Genomic DNA, 24327 nt, shown 5'->3' on the forward strand with positions numbered 1-24327 from the left:
TTAGAAGCTTTAAGTTATATTGTAGCATAAACTACAACTTATGCTATTTCCCCTCTTTATATATGGTGTTTTCTTTTGTAATCTCCCTCTTTTGACAGGTTTTTGGTTTTCAGGGTCTTTTGGCTATAGATTTCTTGGGCCTATAAGCCTGAGCCTATGACTTTCCATATATCCACAGTTCCCGGTAGGAACTTTTTATTTTTATTTAAAAAAAAAAAAGATTTTATTTATTTATTTGACAAAGAGAGAAGGAGAAGCAGGCTCCCTCTTCATCAGGTGATGAACAGGGAACCCAAAGTGGGGCTTGATCCCAGGACTCCGGGATCATGACCTGAGCCAAAGGCAGATGCTTAACTGACTGAGCCACCCAGGAGCTCCCTTAAATAAAGATATCAATGCACCTGATGGACAGAGTTCCAAAAGTGAATTTTTTTATAGAAAACACATTATTTCTGCTGTTCTAAGGATAAATCTAGTTAATGCTTCTCAAAAAGTTTATTTATTTATATTTTTAAAAGATTTTATTTATTCATGAGAGACACAGGGAGAGAGGCAGAGACACAGGCAGAGGGAGAAGCAGGCTCCATGCAGGGAGCCCAACGTGGGACTCGATCCTAGGTTTCCAGGATCAGGCCCTGGGCTGAAGGTGGTGCTAAACTGCTGAGCCACTTGGGCTGCCCTCAAAAATTGTTTATGAATCAATCATGAAGATGAGGTAGTTGGCAGCGGGAAGGGTGGAGAAGGTGACTCAGGGCAGAAGAATCCAAACTGTAGCTGAAAACAAATCCATGTAGGTACATGTAACATACATCTGACCCTTTAAATATAGTCTGGAAACTGGGTTAGAACATAATTTTTGGTCCTTTAAACTGATTTTAAATGTATATATCTCTGTTTCATAGAGCAAGATGGAGAAGGACTTATAGAAAAATTAAGAGCATATGAAGATAAAATCCAGCAACTGGAAAAAGATCTTTATTTTTATAAGAAGACCAGCAGAGATCTTAAGAAGAAACTTAAGGAATTGATAGGGGAAGCAGTTCGACGGCAATTAGTACCATCTGAACGTAAGACCTTTAGTGTTAACCTGCCATGCTAATAGGATATGTATATCTAGTATTTGGTGAAGTTGTGCCTCACTTATAGTTTAGCCTTTCCCAATGACTGGGTTATTTAGAATTAGATATTAAACTTATATTTGTCTCTATAAACAAAAATAGTTATCTCGTTCTAATCATCAGGGAAATGCAAATCAAAATCACAGTATGATATCACCTCACACCTGTCAGAATGGCTAAAACCAGCAACACAAGAAACAACACATGTTGGCATGGATGTGGAGAAAGGAACCCTTGTGTGCTATTGGTGGGAATCCAAACCCAAAGAATATGAAAACACTAATTTGAAAAGATAGTAAGCACCCCTGTGTTTATTGCAGCATTGTTTACAATAGCCAAATTATGGAATCAACCCAAGTATCTGATATATGAATGTATAAAGAAGATGTGGTATATACTTTTAATGGAATATTAATTCAGCCATAAAAAGAATGAAACCTTGCCTTTTGCAAGGACATGGATGGATCTAGAGGGGATAATGCTAAGTGAAGTAAGTCAGAGAAGGATAAATACGAAATGATCTCACACCTATATGGAATGTAAGAAACAGAACAAATGTTTTGATTTGGTTACTTAGAGTTAGATATTGAACTTGTATTTGTCTCTATAAATAAAAATAATTGTCAGCCTGACAACTGTCTGCCTCAGCCTAAAACACGACAAAACTAAACTAGAAAGTGCCATGATTAAAATATACCCTCTTTAAGTCTGCCTATTAGAGAAGAATCAATACTAACATAATATATTTTACATTTTATTAAAGAATTACTCTTTCTTTAGAGAAAGTATTCTTTTACCAAGTTAGGTATGGCTTATACAAAGCTGACTTTACAACCTGTTAGGAACATAGACCTATTTTGTACCTATAAAGAAGACCATTTTAGATGGGTACAACAAGACTGTAAAGAAACCAGTAAAAACTTTATGTATGCATAATGAAAAGATACATGCTGAGTATAGAATGTAAGCAGGATTAACCTAGCTTTAAAGTTTAAAACAGTAATATCTTAGAAAAGTAGTTCTAATGCTGCCTTATACTTAGGATATTTATAAAATAGACATTTTTACAAGTAGTTCTTTTTCTTTAAGATTTTATTTATTTATTCATGAGAGACATAGAGAAAGAGAGGCAGAGACATAGGCAGAGGGAGGAGAAGCAGGCTCAATGCGAGGATCCCAATGCGGGTCAATCCTGGGACTCAGATCATGTCCTGAGCCAAAGTTAGACACTTAACCGCTGAGCCACCCAGGCGCCCCTCACAAGTAGTTCTATTTAACCCAAGGTAGGTCAGTGTCTGCTAATGTCATTTTTAGAAAAGAGAATTGAAACTTAGGTCAAGTAACTTATAAACACAACGGCAATTAGAACATGGTCTAAGGTCCTTCATCTTATGATTTTTGGTTTAATACTCTAGGATAACAGTTGTTTTAGGCCAGAGATGTGATACAAACATACAGATCCTGCCAGAGACACTAAGCTTTCTGATTTTCAGTGTAGTAATGCAGAGGTACTAATGTAATTAAAACACTTACTTGGAATATTGCCTGCACTGTATAGTTTGAACCTTTTCCTTGAAACATGACTTAACAAAAAATTAAAATGTACATAGGCATTAAGTAGCAAACAGGACAATCAGCAACAGAACATTAGGTAACAAACTGAACATTTTAGCTTTAAAAAAATCCACTTTCAAACTTGAGACATCCGAAATTAGATATCTAGTGTTTAGATGGCCCATGTTTATATTATGAATCAATCTCTTAAAATGCCATTGTGGTAGGGTGTTAGAGAGGTTTAATCCTCATCCTGCTCTTTAATGAGACAAATGCAAAAAACTTTGAAAAAGTTAAGTAATCTTGGAGTTATGTAAAGTGATGACATGTCTGACCAACTTATTTGGGAATCTAGTCTTGTTTTGTTTGTTTTTAAGTAAAGTCTACTCCCAACGTGGGCCTTGAAAGCATGACCCCGAGATCAAGTTGCATGCTCTACTAAGTCAGCCAGGCACCCCAGGCAATCTAGTCTTGATACTAATGTTGAAGATATTTCAGCTACCTTGCTGTTCCACCTAGAAGCATCTATAAAAAGTAATAGTCATTGTAGAAAATTTTGAAAATATAGAAAAAGAACTGGAAAAAGTCACCCATAATTCTACCCACCACTGTTAACATTTAGCATAATTCTTTTCAGTCTTGTCCCCATGCTTTAAAAAAATTACATGGAATCATATTGGAGATACAGCTTGTTCTATATATATACTATCTCAAAATGCTACTCTAATATAATGACATTTAACAAGGTTTGTTTGAATTACAAATATAGCAATTATATCAAATTCTGAGTTCCTAAAAAGAATTACTCACATTAAGATTAGTGATCTTAATACTTAACTTTCTTGGTATTCAGTTCATTGGTTTTTGATAATAGTCTTTTCATTGTCTGCATACCACACTTCTATTTATCTTGAGTATTTTTAGCATTTTCAAATGCAGAAATATTCATCTTTGGACTAAAATATCTTGGTAACCTCTTAGTCATGCCTCTGATATAGTGTATCTGTTTTCTAACAAATACATTAGGATGTGAGGATAAATTCAGTTTATATGGACATGCAGTCTGTATACTTATTTTAGTATTTAAAACTCTATCCTTGTATCAATTTAAATCACTACCAAATTCTGTGAGGATGCTTGAGTCAGAAGAGTGAGGATTGGAATCCTAACTTCTTTTCCTTGCTCTGTGACCTCAGGTGAACTACTCTTTCTCTGGTTTGTTCTTTAATGGTAAAATTCTGGAAGAGGGAAACTTCCACTGTGAAATATCCAAGTCGGGTAGAGCGTTAGCTTCTCCAGTGAGCCCATCGAGCCCATCTCTGCTCTTTCACATTTGAGCTTTAAAAAATAAGATGCTTGGTGGTTCCCTTCCCCAGGTACTGGGACCTGAACCTCAGTTTTTATTTATTTATTAAAAAAATTTTTTTAAAGATTATATTTATTTATTCATTCATGAGAAACACAGAGAGAGAGACAGAGAGACAGAGAGAGAGAGAGAGAGAGAGGCAGAGGGAGAAGGAGGCTCCATGCAGGGAGCCTGATGTGGGACTCAGTCCTGGGTCTCCAGGATCACGCACTGGGCTGAAGGCGGCGCTAAACCGCTGAGCCACCCGGGCTGCCCAAGCCTCAGGTTTTTGTTTTTGTTTTTTAAAGATTTATTTATTTATTTGTTTCTTTGTTTGTTTGCTTGTTTGTTTGTTTATGAGAGAGAGAGAGGCAGAGACACAGGAGGAGGGAAAAGCAGGCTCCATGCCGGGAACCCGATGTGGGACTCGATCCCAGGACTCGATCCCAGGACTCGATCCCGGGACTCGGTCCCCGGACTCCAGGATTGCGCCCTGGGCCAAAGGCAGGCGCTAAACCGCTGAGCCACCCAGGGATCCCCTGGAGCCTCAGTTTTTAAAAGCTTCCTGGTGACTAATGTGTGGCAGTTAGGGAACCACCATCAATGGTCAACTTTGTGAATATCTGCTAGTTCCATGCGAGGATCTATGTCATTTGTTAGCTCAAGTGGTTGGTTTGTGAGAGTATTTTAAAAATTAGAAAATCAGTTATGCTTTCAACCAAGGGTCACAAGCCTTCAGGAGCCAGGGAGCCAAAGCGAGCAGTAGATAACGTAGCAGTTGTCTAAATGGGCAGGGGCAGCTCTGCTCCAGCTGCTGTTGCTGGTTGTCAGTTCTTGTTTTGTCTAGAAAAGATGGAAATCTGTATTTTTATATGAAACTTTCCAATTAAAAAATTGGGGGTCACATGTTATTCAGAGGTTAAATAAAACATGTCTGAGGGCCAGATTTGGCTAGCGACTACCAGGGTACTTGGTATTCATAGGACTGGAAGTGTATTAATCACATGTCAGTGTATGTTGAAGTTGGCATTTTTCATCATATTAGGTCTTGGGCCTATATGGACTTGTCTTAAGTAAATTTTTGTCTCTGATATTAGATAATTCTATGATTTGAGGACCTTAAGCCTTGAGCTCTTCACTCACTACTGTCACTCATTCCAGCAGGGTATCCCACCGAGGGAGTGCACTGTCCTCTCCATTTTGATGGTGAATCCCCAGAGCACCTTCAGAGAGCAGAACCTTACCACCATCATGCTGGGAGTTCTGACCAAGACTAGATTTTCACATACATGATGCCATGTCCCCAAAGATTCCCTGGACATGGAGCCAGTATTCTGCAGTTCTGGCTTCACTTAGCCACAGTGTGGACTTTGATTCACCAGTGGCAAGTCCAGTGGAAGGCAGGTGTAGAAGGACACCAGAGAAGCCCAAAGGACTCCTGTGTTTCCAGGGAAAAACAAATCACTAGATGACTATTTTCTTAACTTTGTGCTTGAATTAGAAGTTCTCAGTTTTTTACAGGCAAAAATGCCTTTAAGTGAAACTTCTATTGTCTAAAAGAAGTCACTTAACAACAACAACAAAAAATCTGAAAAACATCATTGACATTGAATGATAATATAGCTATATTGGGATATCACACTTAAAATATATGCTTTTGAGAAAATCTCTAATTTATTTTCTTGCTTTCTGTATTATTTTTAGAGCATGATGCTGGGAATGGAGTCCTGAATGCTGAAGAAGGAGGCATGGTTCCAGAAGAATTAAAATGGGCATCCAGAACTGAAACTATGAAATTAAGTGGAAGAGAAAGAGAATTAGACTGTTCAGCAAACAGTTTAAGAATACAGTCCAATCCTCAGAAGCTCTGGGAAGATGACCCAGAATTACCTCCGATCTGTGGTTCTTTAGCACCCACTAGTGGGCATTTATTGAACAGTGAGGATAAAATAGAAATAGATGAAAATCATTTTACAAAATCTCACAGTGAATCATCACCCCACATTCAGCCAGTGGGAAATGTGGGACAGCTTCATGGTGTCACGTCTGTAAAGTTGTGTCGTAAAGAGTTACGTCAGATTTCTGCCTTGGAACTATCATTACGGCGTTCTAGTCTTGGAGTTGGGGTTGGATCTATGACTGCTGATTCCATTGAAGTAGCTAGGAAACCGAGTGACTTAAAAACTTAGGCCTTTAATAATAGAACTTTTAGTTTAGTAGAGGCATAAGATTCTTTTGTCTGACCTGTTAGAAATTAAGGCATGTGCTCACTAGCTCTTCCTTCAGAATAAAGGAAGGAAGGGAGGAAGGAATCCTTTTGTATACTAGAGATGTGTATATCTTCTTTGGTATATTTGGGGAGTTTAAATTATTTGAAGATTTTTCTACAATAACTAAATGAACCTGTTCTCTAACACTATTAAGTAATGGAGCATTTAAATATTTCCACTTTTAAAATCCAGGCATATATATGGAGAACAAAACAAAGAGTAGAATAGTAAACTATCCTTCAAATGTGTATTGCTATGTAGTATAAAAGTATGTTAGAATACATTAATTCTATCTCATAAGCTTATATTATTGTCATTCTCAAATATATTTGTTATTTTGAAGAGACTCAGTTAAATATTGCTTGTATGAGAGGGGGAGTCACCTGCTGCATGCATATCTTTTGGCACAGCTGAAAATCTGTGCCAAAAAAGCAGTCTGTGGGTTTAAGACAACTGACAAAGTTTATGGGTTGAAGTTAATTTATGGTCCTCAGAGTCCACAGAGCTTGAGTGATCAGTTGTGACTTTTTAAACATGGTATTCTGCTCTTCTTCTTGAGGATTGTTTTTAGAATATCATTATTGTTGGTTTGCTAATATTATGGAATGTAAGTTTTCATCTCACTCCTACCCTGTCTATTCAACATCTCTCTCTCACTAGGCTACTAGATTTGGGGAAAAGAATGCAGTTCCATGCCACAGGGAAATAATGATAGAGTAGCTGTAAAGCATTCTAGCATTTCTTTTCTCTTTCACATGGAGTATGCCTGTAAAGCTTGAAGCCTTTGCCAGAGGCTCTTTAGCTAATAATCTAATGGGCCTAATCGGAGATTTTTCTCTACAGCCTGCTTACTTGGGTTAGCACCACAGGCAGGCCAGACTGCATTGGAGCTGTAAATATGTAAATGAAATTTTTCTTCGAGATTTTTTAGTCTAAATCGTATTGTATAATATAAACTTCAGTTTGGGATTAAGAGCTAAAACACTGATTTGCCCAATAAATAGTTTGTACTTTTTCATCATACTTTTTAATCACAGAAAACATCCCATTATAATGACCAGAGGTATTTTGTTACTTTTTTGTTACTTGTGTTGTTATTCTAGTTACTTTTCCAAATTTTCACTTGTAAAATAGAGTTGTTTCTTAAACTACTTACTGTAAGGGTGGGGCGGTGGTAAAACCACCCTGACATGTGGATATCTATTCAATTTGAGTCACCCTTGTGCTCGCTTTGGCAGCACATATACAATTTGAGTCACCTGCTTCCTTGCCAAGTCCAGTTTTTCTTCAGTGCTGTGGCTACTAATATTTTTCTTGTATCCTCTTTCTTTGTTGTTACTGACCCTACCCATCTGTCACTCTGTGCTCAAATACTTAGGGCTTTCTTTTCTGGTTTCTAGGCCTGAGGGAGTAGGGTTCCTTGTTTCCATTGCTAAAAACCACTTCCTAGAGGAGAAGAAAACCAAACCAAAACAAACTTCTAAATAGGTGAACAGCCTCTGTATCTCTTAAGCATGGTACTGAAATTCATATAAATTGTGGGTTAAATAGACTGTGCCATGGGCTTACCTGGGAACTGAACCACAATGTACAGCATTGGCCCACTGAGAAACTGCTTTAGACTAGAAATTTACAAACTAATTCAGAAAATATATTTTTGGGAGAGACTATTACAAGTCAGATTCTGGTTTTAAACTAGCTTCTTCTTTTTGCCTTTAGTTTGTATGAGATATATATATCATGATGATATGTATCATATGTATATGTGGATATATATACATATCATTATGATATATATCATATGTAATGTGTGTGTGCGTGTATACTATATAGAGTGGCAAAGGCCACTAAGGCCTTCACAGAGCACAACAATGATATATTTATTAATGAAGGTCCTAACTGTAAATTCCTTATAAGATTAAGTAATTTAGAAACTATTCACATAAGAATATATTCTAACCCTAGAATCTTGCTTGCCTAAGAAATTGACACATACTTGTTTTACCTGTGGAAATACATTTTCTAAAAGCCAACTCACAAAACAAGAAAATTTATGTCAAATCAACAGTGATTAGATTTGATAATGCAAATGTGAACTGACTTCTAAATAAGAAAGGTACAATTTTTTTTCTTCCTTTGGGTTAAACATACATCCTTTAGATGCTACAGTAGATTCCACGTACACACACACACACACACACACACACATAAATAATGTCCTGAATAATAAATACATTCTGGAAGTGAACCTCTTGTCGTTCCAGTTTAGTGCTCTCACAAAGGAAAGAAAAATTAAGGGGCCTCCCCCAAGGCAAGTAAATTTTTTTTTTTTTTACATATACTAGTAATAAATTTTACTTTGTTTCACATGCTTTCCTTAGTCTAATCATTTTGTCATTGTGTTTGCCTTTTTTACACATTTTCTTTTAAAGATTTTATTTTTTATTTATTCATGTGAGAGAGAGAGAGAGAGAGAGAGGCAGAGACACAGGCAGAGGGAGAAGCAGGCTCCATGCAGGGAGCCCGATGTGGGACTCGATTCCGGGTCTCCAGGATCAGGCCCTGGGCTTAAGGCAGTGCTAAACCGCTGAGCCACCAGGGCTGCCCCCTTTTTTACACATATAAAATATGATTGTGGTTTTCTTTTTGTTGTTGTTCATTATGGGGTTTTCCCCCACTTAAAATGGAGCATTTGGAAGGGGATATACTTGCCTCTGTAAAGTGCTAGTGCCTTCTCTAACTCCAGAGTGTTAAAGCTAACTGAACTGGAGAATTAGGTAAGTACAGAAACTTTGGGTGGCAAGAATATCAGTGAAGGTGATTTTTGTGCTTTAATGTTCGTTTTCTTCTGATAATGTTTTTTTTTTCAGGTCAATAACATAAGTGCTCATTTAAGAATTGGTGTCTTGTATGAAAGAAGTTAATAAAGGTTTTATACTAAATCTTAGAGTGACTTGCGAGGGAGTCAGATCCTTAGTAGGAGTTTGATTCTGTTGTCTGCATAAGTTTCACCAAATGCCAGAATGACATGTTTTGCTTTCAGTTATTTCCTTAGGCACATATCTGTTACTATTTAAAACATGGCAGTATCTTCCAGTATCTGAAAGTTCAGTGTCCACTTGTCCACTATTCTTTCAACTTCACTGGAATATTAAAAAATACTAATTATGTATATTTTACATTTCAATTTATAACTGGCCTCGGGTTGCCTTCATTAGTACTAACACATTCTTCTATATTTAAATATTTTATTTATCTAACAGAGAGAGCAAGAGGGCACAAGGAAGGGGGAACAGTAGAGGGAGAGGGAGAAGCAGGCTCCCTGAGGAGCAGAGAGCCCAGTGCAGGGCTGGATTTCAGGACCCTGGTAGACGCCAAATCGACTGAGCCACCCAGGCGCCCTCTAGATTTCTATTTTCAAAAATTGAAAAAGAAGGTGGGAATGAAATCCTTCCATAATAATCAGCTCAAATGCATTGGATTTGTAATGTTTTTTAGCTCATATGGGAGTCATGTTTCAAAGTGTGGTAGGACATTTGCCCAATAGGGAGGAATATTTTGTCACTCGTTGTTTACCTTAATGCTGACAGTAAAAAGCAAACTGACTTTTCATAAGTTTTGATGTTTTAAATCCCCTACTAATAATGCATCCCTTTATCGCCCGCACCAGGAATGACAGCTTCCATTCCTTGCTTCTGGAATGCAGTGTATATACATACATGGTACCAACTACTAGAATGGTGTTTGATTTTTATAGACTCCAGTAATACCCCAACATGGAGGTAATTAGAACAAGAGAAATTATTAAAAAGCTCAGAAAAACTTGATGTTATTAAGTTTTGATATTTTCCATAGTTCTTTGTCCCTTTTAATATTGTTTTTCCCTAGGAATTTCCACAGTGAATCAAGAGGATAGATAGTATGTGAGATACTAGCAGTGCAATATGATTAAACCTAAATGTATTGACTTAGACTATTAGGTTCTACTGGTAAATTATTACACACACTTCTGCTGAGTTATCTCTACAGTATTTTAAAAGAAAAAAAAAACAATCTCATAGACAATTAAAATGAGCAAGATCCTTATATGGCCAAGGAACTAGATCATTCACACAGAAGAGTAGAAAACAATTTAAACATTAAAAAGAAATTCACACTTAATGATTGTTGGAAATTTAAAACTCCATTTTTTAGTTAATACTTGTATAATTAAAGTAGCACAAAAATTTATTTTAAAATAATGTATATTAATGTGTTTTCAAGTTTATTACAGTATATACAAATGGAGTTATAATTTTTCAAGTCCAAAGTGCTAAATACTGCTAGAATTTATTTGATCTGACAGGTCTTTTAAGAGAACCACTCCTTGGTCTCCACCTTCTCCTCTCCAATTACCAAAAACAAATTATATGACAATTATGACTTACCCCTCGTTCCCCACAGTGTTCCAGGATTCAAGTAGTTCTGATAAGAACAAAAGATAAAAAGGTTTATTTTAAAGCATTCTACAGACCAGCAAAGAATTTTCAAAAATATTGTGAGAGAATATATTTTATTTCCTGGCAACAACATTAAAATTTAAGTTCAATCTGTGGATATCTATAAATCCTGAAGAATGCTCCCCGTTACTATTGAATTTGCCATTTAAAAATATACATTCTAGTTGTTATACTGGGTCCTTTTCCTATGATTGCTAAAATTCAGGATTGTATGAAAAGAAGCCACCCTAGATAGAATTTGAATGGAAATTGTGGGATGATTCAATAGAGAATTAGAAGAAACAGTTTTGGATAAATTCCAACAACCAAGACATAAACCAAAGAAAAGATAAGTGATTTTACCATCGAAGAGCCATGAATAATATGCCAAAACAAACACTGTAGGCAAAATTGCCAGGATTTATGCAATACATAACCATTTTGCTTAATTTTTCTCTCTGCTAAAATATCCCCGAATTTTTTTACTGAAAAACCTCTGGATAAAAGACTCCTATTCATGATTAAACCAGCAACTATTGGCCTGCCTGAGAGGCTGAATTGATGTTATTCATTTTTGTTTGTGGCCTGCGGTGGCATTTAACTGTCTACCATAAAAAGGAATAAGGAATTAATCTGAAATTTGGCTTATTTAATAATTCGTAAGTATTAAAATGGTCAAAGTTTTGTTTTTACTTTTCTAGCATGATTTTTTTCCTAGATGGGAAAAACAGGAACAGGGCGACATATTTGTATACCGAGAGGCCAATTTCCTTTTGAAATGCCCATCACCTGGGGGTTGGGCAGCATCTGAATTGTTCCAGTTGAAGCTTGGAATGGAACTAAGCCTCTCAGTTTCACTGGACATTTTCCCAGCTAGCATCAGATGTCACCAGCTGTAAAACATGACCACAACATGACCAAAATGTCCCAGGTTATAATTTTAATGGGAGTACATTAAATAATGATGTTTTTCTGAAACACCAGCCTGTTCCTTAAACAAAAAAAAACAATTTATGAATCACTCTACTGCATTTTATAGGACTTTTTTTTTTTTTTTAATTTGGGGAAGGGAGAGGGAGAGAGAATCTTAAGCAGGCTCCACACACAGCCCAGAGCTGGGAGGGCTCAATCTCACCACCCTGAGATCATGACCTGAGCCAAGATCAATCTCACCACCCTGAGATCATGACCTGAGCCAAGATCAAGAGTCAGATGCTTAACTGACTGGGCTGTCCAGGTGCTCCTCTCCTACCTTTTTAAAGTAGGTTCCACACTGGGCGTGGCAGGGCTTGAACTCATGACCCTGAGATCAAGACCTGGGTTCAGATCAAGAGTTGGATGTTTAATCAACTCAGCCACCCAGGTGCCCCCACTCCCTCGCATTTTAAATAAAAATCTTATCTTTCAAATGAAACTCAAAGTAATCATTTAATTGGGAGGGAAATTGCTAATTTTTCTATAAGGCAAATAATCTGTTGTTACTTTATCAAATAAATACGTGAAAGCACTTTGAAAACTAAAACATATATGTTTATGATGGAATTATAAGTAGCTTTTCCATAGAGTTGGCTGTCAAAATGGGATAATGTTTTAGCACAAATGTGGTTGCTTATTTCATACATATATCCTAAAACATTTTTAAACAAATTCTGAGTTTTAGTTATATTTGTTAGCAACAGTGGAAATAATAGTATTCTCTGGAAAAGTTTCATGTGAAATCTGTACTCCTAAGAAAATAAAGACTTGGCTGAGTATTTTATAGGCATAAGAAGTGCTTCATGACTATTTGAGTTATGAATTAAAGAGTATGTGTTTACTGGGTTTTTAACCACCAGTTTTTGCCTATTTGTTCCTCACTTTTTAGTAACAAATACATTTGTGAGTTCTTGATAAATTCTGGTAGAAAACTTCTTAAAACTGAGAATGGTTTCCATTTGGTAGTCACAAAGATGTTTTAAACTCAATTTTTTCCCCTCAAAGAAACTGTAAAATACTCTTTTCCATCTTGCAAGATGGTGGGCGAAAAAGCCAAGAAGCCGGATACTAAGGAGAAGAAACCTGAAGCCAAGAAGGCTGATGCTGGTGGCAAGGCAAAGAAGGGTAACCTCAAGGCTAAAACACCAAAGAAGGGGAAGCCCCACTGCAGCCGAAACCCTGTCCTAGTCAGAGGAATTGGCAGACATTCCCGATCGGCTATGTATTAAGAAAAGCCATGTACAAGAGGAAGTATTCGACAGCTATATCCAGGGTTGAAAAGAAAAAGAAGGAGAAGGTTCTTGCTACTGTTACAAAACCAGTTGGTGGTGACAAGAATGGTGGTACCTGAGTGGTTAAACTTCCCAAAATGCCTAGGTGTTATCCTACTGAAGATGTGCCTTGAAAGCTGTTGAGCCATGGCAAAAAACCTTTCAGTCAGCATGTGAGAAAGTTGCGAGCTAGCATCACTCCTGGGACCATTTTGATCACCCTCACTGGGTGTCACAGAGGCAAGAAGGTAGTTTTCCTGAAGCAACTGAGCAGTGGCTTGCTACTTGTGACTGGACCTCTGGCCCTCAACCGAGTTCCTCTGCGTAGATCGAACACACCAGAAATTTGTCATTTCCACTTCCACCAAATTTGTTATCAACAGTGTGAAAATCTCCAAACATGTCACTAATGCTTATTTCAAGAAGAAGAAGCTGTGTAAACGCAGACACCAGGAAGGGGAGATCTTTGACACAGAGAAGGAGGAATACAAGATTACAGAGCAGCACAAGGTTGATCAGAAAGCTGTGGATTCGCAAATTCTGCCAAAAATCAAAGCTTTTCCTCAGCTTCAGGGCTACCTCCGCTCTGTGTTTTCTCTCACAAATGGAGTTTACCCTCACAAATTGGTGTTCTAAATTTCTTACAAAGAACCTAATTAAACAACTGATCCATTAAAAAAAAGAAACTAAAATAGTTTAACAGCAAAGTCATTCATTCTTTGGCATTTGATACTCTTAGCTATCATATACAAGAAGCATGTTAGAATTAAATCTGACATTACCATGGTGGTCTTTCCTTTATAATCATTTTGAAGGAAGCTCATTCCCCTCAGTTTGCAAGCATCTGTTGATATTACGGAGTATTTTGTCCCTGTTTGGTTCAGGGCATCATGACTTGCACAGCCAAGTAATCAAAGAACAGGCCAAGACTTCAAGAGTAATGGAACTTACAATCAGAAGTATTCTAGTGGATTGTGAACAAATAAATCAGAGACAAAGAATGTATACTTTTCCTGGAAGAGTTACCTTCAGTGGTACTGAGGTCTTCTCAGTGAGATTTATGACAAAGTGTTTCCCCAAAAAGAGAAACTAGATGAAAGGACCTGATTATGTAAGTTTACTTGAACAGGCCACATAAACCAAAACACCCTTCAGAGCCAGGGTCAGTGCCTTGGGACTTGGTTCTTATGTAGGACAGAATCTGTGCCTCTTCCAAAGAGTGAACTGGTAACTGAAGGAACCTGTATTCTTAAAACATAACAAAAAGGGTATCTATATACATCACAATGAAAATTTCTATAGATATTTATTTTAGAAATAAAGACTTCTTCCTTAGTGTTTTCTATTAACCTTTTATTACTGAGGATAAAGCTGAGAACTAAAAGCCCTATCATGGAGTGCCTGGGTGGCTCAGTCAGTTATGCATCTGCCGTTGGCTCACTGGGCCCTTGGTTCCAGCCCTGTGTTGGGCTCCCAGCTCTGCTTCTCCATCTCTCTCTGCTCCTACCCCTGCTCATGCTTGCGCTTGCTCTATCTGTCTCAAATAAAACCTTTAAAAAAAAAGCCATGTCTTTTTTTTATAAGTAAAGAACTTATATTCCAATGATAAGTACTATGGAGAAAATAAAGCAGGGCAAAGGAATAGAGAATCAAGGAGAATTTTTTAGATGGAAATATGTTTCTGAGCAAGGCACATACATAAAGCTGTCAAAACTAGGCTGTAAACTCACAGACTTAAAAATTGCTTTTCAATTGACCTAAGATATGCATGCTCAAAAGGGGCAAGTGTCATAAACTGTGTCTTAACACAAATAACGTCCAACCAGTTTTTATGAGAGGACAAGAGCACTGATTAATTTTGCTAGGCCATTTTATCCTATAAACTGAAAACTGCTCTGGATCTACTGCTTTCTAAATATTTAATTTTTTGAAAGATTTTTTTATTTATTCATTTGAGAAAGAGAGGTAGAGGAAGATGGAAAAGTAGACTCTCTGCTGAGCTGGGAGCCTGGTGTGGGGCTTGATCCCAGGACTTAGAATCATGACCTGAGCCGAAGGTAAACACTTAACATACTGAGCCACCCAGGTCCCCCTCTACTGCTTTTTTAAAATACATATTTTATTTATTTATTTATTTATTTATTTATTTATTTATTTATTTATTTATTTATTTATTTGAGAGAGTGCAAGCAGGGGGAGGAAGAGGAACAAGCCAACTCCATGCTGAGTGTGGCACCTGACGAGGGGCTGAATCCCAGGACCCTGAGATCATGACCTGAGCCGAAACCAAGGGTCAGGTGCCCACCTGCCTGAACCACCTAGACACCCCTAGATATACTGCTTTGATCACAATTGCTTATGACTTTTTTCCAAGTTTAGGATCAGATTTCACTTTAAAAATGAGATATAATTTACATAAAACTTACCATCTTAAAGTGTACAATTCAATAGTTTTTAGTATAGCTATTATGTTATGCAATCATACTAATTCCAGAACATTTTCATCTCCCCCATCCCCCGAAAGCAGATCTGTCCCTATTAGCAGTCAGTCCCAATTTCCCTTTTCCCTCATCCCCTGACAACTACTATTTACTGTGTCTCTTTGGAATTGCCTATTCTTGACTTTTCCTATCAATGATATTATACAGTATGTATCATTTAGTGTTTCCCTTCTTAGGATAATGTTTTCAAGATTCACTAATGCAGTATGTAACTGTTTCATTCCTTTTTATGGCTGAATAACAATCCATTGTATGGATATACCACACTTTGTGTATCCATTCATGAATTGATGGACATTTGGGTTATTTCCATTTTTTGGCCATTATGGACATCTGTATGTAAGTTTTTGTGTGAATATTTTCAATCCTCTTGGGTATATGCCTAAGTGGAATTTCAAGGTCACATGGTAATTGTTTAACTTTTGGGTAAACTGCCAAACTGTTTATCAGCAGCTATATCATTTTACATTCCCATGAGCAGTGTATGAGGGTCAGCCCATCAACATTTATTATTGTCTTTTTTTATTATAGCCATCCTAATGGATATGAGATAATATCTCATTGCAGTTTTAAGTCACATTTCCTTAATGACTAATGACATTGAGTATTTTTTCATGTTTATTAGCCATCTTTGCATCTTCTTTGGAGAAATGTCCATTCAAATCCTTTGTCCATTTATTTTTTATTTTTTATTTTTTTTAATTTTTATTTATTTACGATAGTCACACACACAGAGAGAGAGAGAGAGAGAGGCAGAGACACAGGCAGAGGGAGGAGCAGGCTCCATGCACCGGGAGCCCGATGTGGGATTCGATCCCGGGTCTCCAGGATCACGCCCTGGGCCAAAGGCAGGCGCTAAACCGCTGCGCCACCCAGGGATTCCCCCCTTTGTCCATTTTAAATAATCTTTTCAGTGTTGAGTTGTAAGAGTTCTTTATATATTCTAGATAGAAGTCTCTTATCAGATATATGATTTGCAAATATTTTCTCCCATTCTATGAGTTGTCTTCACTTTATTGATGGTGGCGTTTGCATTACAAAGTTTTTTACTTTTGATGAAATCAATTTATTTTTTCCCTTTGGTTTGTTGTGCTTTAGTTGTCATATGTAAGAAACCATTGCCTAATCTGAGATCATGCAGATTGATACATATATTTTCTTCTAAGAGTTTTATAGTTTTTAGCTCTTATATATATGACTTGGGTATATTTTGAATTAATTTTTGTGTATGATGTGAGGTTGGGATCCAACTTTATTCTTTTTCACGTGGATACCCAGTTGTCCCAGAACCATTTATTGAGAAAAACTATTCTTTGCTTATTGAGTTGTCTTGGCACTTTTGTTGAAAACTAACTGATCACAGATATTTGGGTTTGTTTTTGGACTCTTGATTCTTTTCCATTGGCTTACGTCTTTCCTTATGCCAATTCCATACTGCCTTGATTACTATAGTTTTGTAATAAATTTTGAAGTTGGGAAGTGTCAACTACCAGCTTTGTTCTCTTTCAATGTGTCTTGCTATTTGGGGGTCCCTTGAGTTTCCATATGAATTTTAAGAACAACTTATGCATTTCTGGAAAGAAAAAAAAAAGGCTGTTGGAATTTAGATAGGAATTGCATTGAACCTGTAGCTCCATTTGGGGAGTACTGCCATCTTAACAATATTATGTCTTCCAATCCATGAACATGGGCTGTCTTTCTATTTCTTTAGATCTTGTTTAACTTTTTTCAACTATGCTTTCTAGTTTTCAGTGTGTAAGTCGTATGTTTCTTTGGTTAAATTTGATCCTTAATATTTTATTCCTTTTGATGCTATCATATGTGGACTTGTTTTCTTAGTTTCATTTTTAGGTTGTTCATTGCCACTGTATAGAAATACAACTGCTTTTTTGTACATTGATCATAATTTGTTTTGACTGATAGTCAATTGGGTTAGAAATGCACCATACCACAAATCAAGGAATGAGGGTAGTGTTTACCCATACAAATTGACTAAAAGAGGAGAAATCTCAACTTATTGCTGTTGTTGATAAATTTTTAACTGGTTATTTTAAGATTATTCCTTTCAGAATTATTTGTTTTTCTTATCTAGGTCAGGATGGTAAGATCATAGAGCACAGCTGGATAATTTGGCATTTGTGGTCTCTAGTCTTTGGTCTTTTGCATGTACTTTTCCTATTTAAGTAAAACACAAATGGAATAATCCTCAGCATCTGGTCTCTCTGTATCATGAGGATACTTTCTATATATTCCTCAATGCATATATTTTAAGGATTAATGATAATGCATAGAGAGCTAATTTATTCAGCAAATTCTTGTGAGCTAGGTCTTATGCTGAGTGCTAAGTGTTAGGAAACAAAGGAAATAAAGTGAATAAATCACAGACATCCATCAAGAAGCATATGGCCCATTGAGGAAAGACAGACAATAACATTTTGCCCATTTGAATGTATATAATGAGCCTGGCACTGTAGTGACATAACAGTGGGTAAAACAGGCCAAGTTCTTGCTTTAATGGGGCTCACAATAGAAAGGAGAATATAATAGCTCTGGTAAAAATATAGAGGGTACTATGGGAGTATGGAGAAAGGGCTTTTAACTTTCAGGGTTAAGGGAAGGCTTTCCCAAGAAGGTGCCCCTTGTGTCTTAATGGACAGGAGGTTGGCTTTTGGCAGGTATAAGAATGGAAGAAATAGCATTTTAGATCAGGAAATTCCTTTGGCTAAATTCCTTTGGCTAAATTCCAAAGGCTAAGAAGTAAGAGACAACATCATATACTCGGGGAACTACATGCTAGTACACTGGAGACCCCAAATAAGTATCTGTTGATAGACTGAATTTGTGCTGAGTATAGGGGACAACTGAGAATGAGGATAGGAAAGAGTTCAGATCACAAAGAGGCCACAGTAAAGAGTCCAAAGGCTATGGAAATCCTGCTGCATTTGTTCTGTTCAATTTATATGGCAATTGGACTGTTTTACTTTTGCTGCTCCAGATCCTTTAGACTTAGACAAATGGTGTATAAAATACCAGAAGAAAGTTATAAACCCATTAAGTAGAACTAATTGTTTACTAATAATTTATAGGTGAATCATGAATATAGGATCCATATCTGAACCTTATAAATATATGCAGAATATATATATATGCATATCTGTAACTATACATAACATCAATTTAATCACTGCAAGGCATCTGAGGGAAAAATTGTCTACTCTAAGAGGGTATTTTAAAAAATAATCATTTTGAAAGTATAAAATAGTTTTACACAACATAATTCCATATACATGTAGGTCATTTTTCAAATTCAACTTAGTGACATTTGACTTCATATAAATAGTACACTATAAATAACATCACAGTAAGGGCAGGGGGGTAGCTGAGTCAAAATACTAGGAAAGCAGCATTAACATTTCTATTTTGCAGTGGACAGTGTGACGGTAGAATGAACAACTTTAGCTTCTTTTTTAAAAAATATATATAGTAATATATTATTATAAAATTAAGATATATATAATTATTTATAATGTATATAAATGCCCCCTCTAATGAGCAAAAGGATAAAGCAACACTTCACAAAAGAAAGTATACACAATTCAACAAAAGGTGGGCATTTTTTATTTATTTATTTTTTATTGGAGTTCAATTTGCCAACATACAGCATAACACCCAGTGCTCATCCCGTCAAGTGCCCCCTTCAGTGCCCGCCACCCCCTCATCCCCACCCCCCGCCCTCCTCCCCTCCACCACTCCTAGTTCGTTTCCCAGAGTTAGGAGTCTTCCATGTTCTGTCTCCCTTTCTGATATTTCCTACCCATTTCTTCTCCCTTCCCCTCTATTCCCTTTCACTATTATTTATATTCCCCAAATGAATGAGACCATATAATGTTTGTCCTTCTCCGATTGACTTATTTCACTCAGCATAATACCCTCCAGTTCCATCCACGTCGAAGCAAATGGTGGGTATTTGTCATTTCGAATGGCTGAGTAATATTCCATTGTATACATAAACCACATCTTCTTTATCCATTCATCTTTCTTTTTTTCTTTCCTTTTTTTTTAAATTAATTTTTATTGGTGTTCAATTTACCAACAAAACACCCAGTGCTCATCCCGTCAAGTGTCCGCCTCAGTGCCCGTCACCCATTCCCCTCCAACACCCGCCCTCCTCCCCTTCCACCACCCCTAGTTTGTTTCCCAGAGTTAGGAGTCTTTATGTTCTGCCCCCTTCCTGATATTTCCCAACATTTCTTTTCCCTTCCTTTATATTCCCTTTCACTATTATTTATATTCCCCAAATGAATGAGAACATACACTGTTTGTCCTTCTCCGATTGACTTATTTCACTCAGCATAATACCCTCCAGTTCCATCCACGTTGAAGCAAATGGTGGGTATTTGTCGTTTCTAATTGCTGAGTAATATTCCATTGTATACATAAACCACATCTTCTTTATCCATTCATCTTTGGATGGACACCGAGGCTCCTTCCACAGTTTGGCTATTGTGGCCATTGCTGCTAGAAACATCGGGGTGCAGGTGTCCCGACGTTTCCTTGCATCTGAATCTTTGGGGTAAATCCCCAACAGTGCAATTGCTGGGTCGTAGGGCAGGTCTATTTTTAACTCTTTGAGGAACCTCCACACAGTTTTCCAGAGTGGTTGCACCAGTTCACATTCCCACCAACAGTGTAAGAGGGTTCCCTTTTCTCTGCATCCTCTCCAACATTTGTTGTTTCCTGCCTTGTTAATTTTCCCCATTCTCACTGGTGTGAGGTGGTATCTCATTGTGGTTTTGATTTGTATTTCCCTGATGGCAAGCGATGCAGAGCATTTTCTCATGTGCTTGTTGGCCATGTCTATGTTTTCGTCTGTGAATGGTGCTGGGAATATTGGACATCCACATGCAGAAGAATGAAACTAGACCACTCTCTTTCACCATACACAAAGATAAACTCAAAATGGATGAAAGATCTAAATGTGAGACAAGATTCCATCAAAATCCTAGAGGAGAACACAGGCAACACCCTTTTTGAACTCGGCCACAGTAACTTCTTGCAAGATACATCCACGAAGGCAAAAGAAACAAAAGAAATAATGAACTATTGGGACTTCATCAAGATAAGAAGCTTTTGCACAGCAAAGGATACAGTCAACAAAACTAAAAGACAACCTACAGAATGGGAGAAGATATTTGCAAATGACGTATCAGATAAAGGGCTAGTTTCCAAGATCTATAAAGAGCTTATTAAACTCAACAGCAAAGAAACAAACAATCAAATCATGAAATGGTCAAAATACATGAACAAACTTTAGCTTCTAATGCTTTGATTTATTTGATATTCTTGAAACAAGGTATTTTTAAAATATTAATCAAAGATTAGGTTCTACTTACAATCTTAGTATTACTGTGGGATAATTAATGGTCAGTCTATTAAACTGGCTGAATCAAAAACAATAATACAGCTTCCCCCATCCTTTCACTTGCTACTAATTTTAAAAAATAAATGTAATTTTTATTTTTTTTCAAAGTGACAATGTATATGGTTTAAAAGCCAAATGATTACAAAGCTCATAATGATAAACAGAATCCCTGCTCTATTGTCACTCTGATGCCTGCTTCTCAAAGAAAAGTTGTTCTGCTACTTAACTCCACATTTCTAAAGGTCTTATTTCTACTGCCACATCTTAGTTTTTCAGTTTTAGACACTGTGCCATTTACTAATTGCCCAATATGTTTCCATCATATCATTCAGTATTTATTGTATATATTTTAATGTCTACTAGATGTTGTCCACAGGGCTGTGTGTTGTGCCAGGAGAGGTTAATCATGCTACATTAACAAACTCATAAATACCAAAACCCCAGTGGCCTACAACAATAATGGTTGACTTCTAAATTTATACTTTCTATCTGATGGCAGGTCAATTGGAGTTCTGTGCCATGGTGTCTTCACTCAGGACTTAGATGGCCAGAGGCAGCCTCTGAACAGTGCCTGTCTTATGGCAAGGGCAGAGACGTGGCTCTTGAAGCTTCTGGCTGGAAGTGAACATACTCACTTGTGCCACTATTTCCCTGGCCACCACAATTCATGATGGGACAGGGAAGTATAATTCTCCTCCAGGGAGGTAACATCAGATATTCTTAAACCATCACACAGCCAATCACAAATCTTTTTGTTTCCCCTGGGGTTTATAATCTTCTTTTTCTGGGGTTGCTTACTCTTCTATATACTCGTCACCATTTCATCTCTATATGTTCCACTGGAACTTTGAGGTTTTGTTTATAAGGTTTGAACACATTAGGTAATTGATCAGTTTCTGCGTTTTTGTTTTTGTGTTTTCTTAGTGACATCCCTTCTGGAGCCCTCCACCCTCCTTTGTTGGAATGGACTGGTTGCTCTCCAGGCTGCTACACAGGTGTCCACTTTATTTCAGGAATTCTCTGTTTTATTCTTTTGTTAGAACTCCTGCTTATCAGGTCCTGTGTGTTTCTGTGTCTTGGTTTATACCGATCTTGGTGAGGTACCTCCTCCAGTACCTCACCTCCAGCTCCAGCTACCTGAGCATGTGAGTTAGAATTTTTGAGATTTTTTCCATTTTGACATCTTTTTCTGTTTGCTGCATTAGCTCTATTTCTTCTTTTTTTCTCCTTTCCTTCCTTCCTTCCTTCCTTCCTTCCTTCCTTCCTTCCTTCCTTCCTCACATCTCCCTCTCTCTCCTCTCTCTTTTTTCTGTTAGTTCATTTGAGGATCTTTCATGTGAGGTTTCTTCAAATATCTAGAACCTGAATTTGGGAATAAAGCAGGTGGGATATCTTGTGATTCAATATATACAACTTCATTTAATTCTGCTTTTCTGTGGAGTGAGTCACTCCTGTCCTCAGCTTTGCCTGGTGTCCAGAGGAGCTCTGACTCAACCTCTTCAGAAAATAAACATCTTATCTTCTACTAAGGTAAGGCAGCATGGAATGGGATAGGGATTCCAGGGAAGGAAGGGTCCCATTGTTCTTCATACAACTTTCGTAATGAATTCTGGTTTTCAGTCCATTTTACTTCTGCTTTCAGAGTCATGGCAGCTCTAGTTTCAGAGCCTTCACACATCAGAGTCTGTGATGTGAATGGGTTCACTTTGGCTGTCTCTACCCCCTCCCAAAGGCTTAGGTATTAATTTTCTCAGTTTTGGTAAGTCAGTTATCACTCATCCAACTGTTTTTCATGTTCCTAAGGTTTGTTGACATCCTTCTTCAGCAGGGATCTTTTCCTAGGCTTCATTTTGTGGGTTTATACTTTATTGCTTCACTGTCATTTCATTTTATTTTATGATTATGATTTTTTAGTGGGCTCCATACTGGGTTTGCTGGGCATGGAGCCCAATATGGGGCTCAGACTCACAACCATAAGATCAAGACCTGAGACTGATGGAGCCACCCAGATGCCCCTCATTTTAGTTATTTTTTATTTTTAAAAGATTTTATTTTTAAGTAATCTCTACAACCAACATGGGGCTCAAACTTACAACCTGAGTTCAAGAGTTGCATGTTCTACTGACTGAGCCAGCCAAGGTGTCCCTGCTTCACTGTCATTTTAATGAGGTATCTAGAGTAAGTGGAGAAAACAGTGTGTTCAATGCACTACATTTAACCAGAAGTCTCCTTACCAATAGCTCTTAACATGTATAGATGTAATAAACATATTTTCTAGGTAGAAAAAGCTAAAATATTATCATAGGCAAGTCCATAAGAGTTATAGTACAAGAATAGAATAACTTTTATTGAGTGCTTATATGGGCTAAGCAGTCTTTTAAATGCTTATTTTATTGAATATATTACATATCTTATCCTCAAAATAACCCCATTAGATGGGTGTTGTGATTCAACCCTCAGCAATGTGACTCCGGAATCCCTATGGTTGTTAACGTGGTATGTCATTTTCTAAGCTACAGGCAATCTCTTCATTTCCAATTTGCCAGGTCTCTAGTCAATCCCTACTTATTGTTAAGTTACACCTAAGGTTTTTCATGTATATTTTGAACATTTATAGCCCATTATATTCGATGTAGCATAGCTAGCATCACAGTTGATGTATCTATTTGAGGATACATGTTGGAGGTAGAACAGAGTAGTTTATGACAAATTTTAAAGCATAGTCATTTAAACTGGAAAGCCTGGCATGTGTTTGTTTTGTAATACAGACAGATGGGCATTTCCTCTTAAAGAAAGCAGTTACCATCTGTAATCTGAGAGGTCAAAGAGAAGCAATTACAAATCCCACATTAGTAACACAAAACTTAAAAGCGTCTGTTTAAGTGAAACATGATCTCTACAAGAGTGTAACACACTGGCCTTAAACACCCTAATTCAGAGAATTCAACCCCTCATTCTTTGAAGATGTTAGTACCAGGCTCATTATCACTCTTTCCAAGGCTGTTCACTACTCCAACATTATTAATAGTCCTTTGGTAATTCTTCATGAGATAAATACATATATATATATATATATATAAAATATATATATAAATAAATATATAAATATGTATAAATACATATATAAATATATAAATATATATAAATACATATATAAACATAAATATATAAATATATAAATATATATAAATACATATATAAACATAAATAAATAAATAAACATATAAATATATATATAAATACATATATATATAATATATTTCAAATATTCTCAATTCCTTGACCAGCTCTCTTTAAACGATCTTGTACCCTCTGCTTTCTCAGTAACCCACTCCCATGATCATTTCAAGGTGTAGACCTTGGCATTACTAACTACAGCCCCACCTCTCATTT

At 36.9% G+C, this 24327-nt stretch overlaps 1 protein-coding gene and 1 pseudogene across 2 annotated transcripts in view; both read left to right on the top strand.

The window, feature by feature from the left end:
* KIF27 (kinesin family member 27) overlaps window positions 1-8780 on the top strand; it is an 87195-nt gene extending 78415 nt beyond the window's left edge. For both annotated transcript variants that reach the window (XM_041735057.1, XM_041735067.1), the window contains 2 exons: window positions 903-1067; window positions 5722-8780. In XM_041735057.1, coding sequence (XP_041590991.1) covers window positions 903-1067; window positions 5722-6206 — 650 coding nt within the window. In that variant the 3' untranslated portion in view covers window positions 6207-8780. The remainder of the gene's footprint in view (window positions 1-902; window positions 1068-5721) is intronic.
* Window positions 8781-12777: 3997 nt separating this feature from the next.
* On the top strand, window positions 12778-13693 carry LOC121485755 (annotated as a pseudogene).
* The last annotated feature ends 10634 nt before the right edge of the window (window positions 13694-24327 follow it).

The sequence above is a fragment of the Vulpes lagopus genome, chromosome 2 (genome assembly GCF_018345385.1).
Source record: "Vulpes lagopus strain Blue_001 chromosome 2, ASM1834538v1, whole genome shotgun sequence".
Classification (NCBI taxonomy): Eukaryota; Metazoa; Chordata; class Mammalia; order Carnivora; family Canidae; genus Vulpes; species Vulpes lagopus.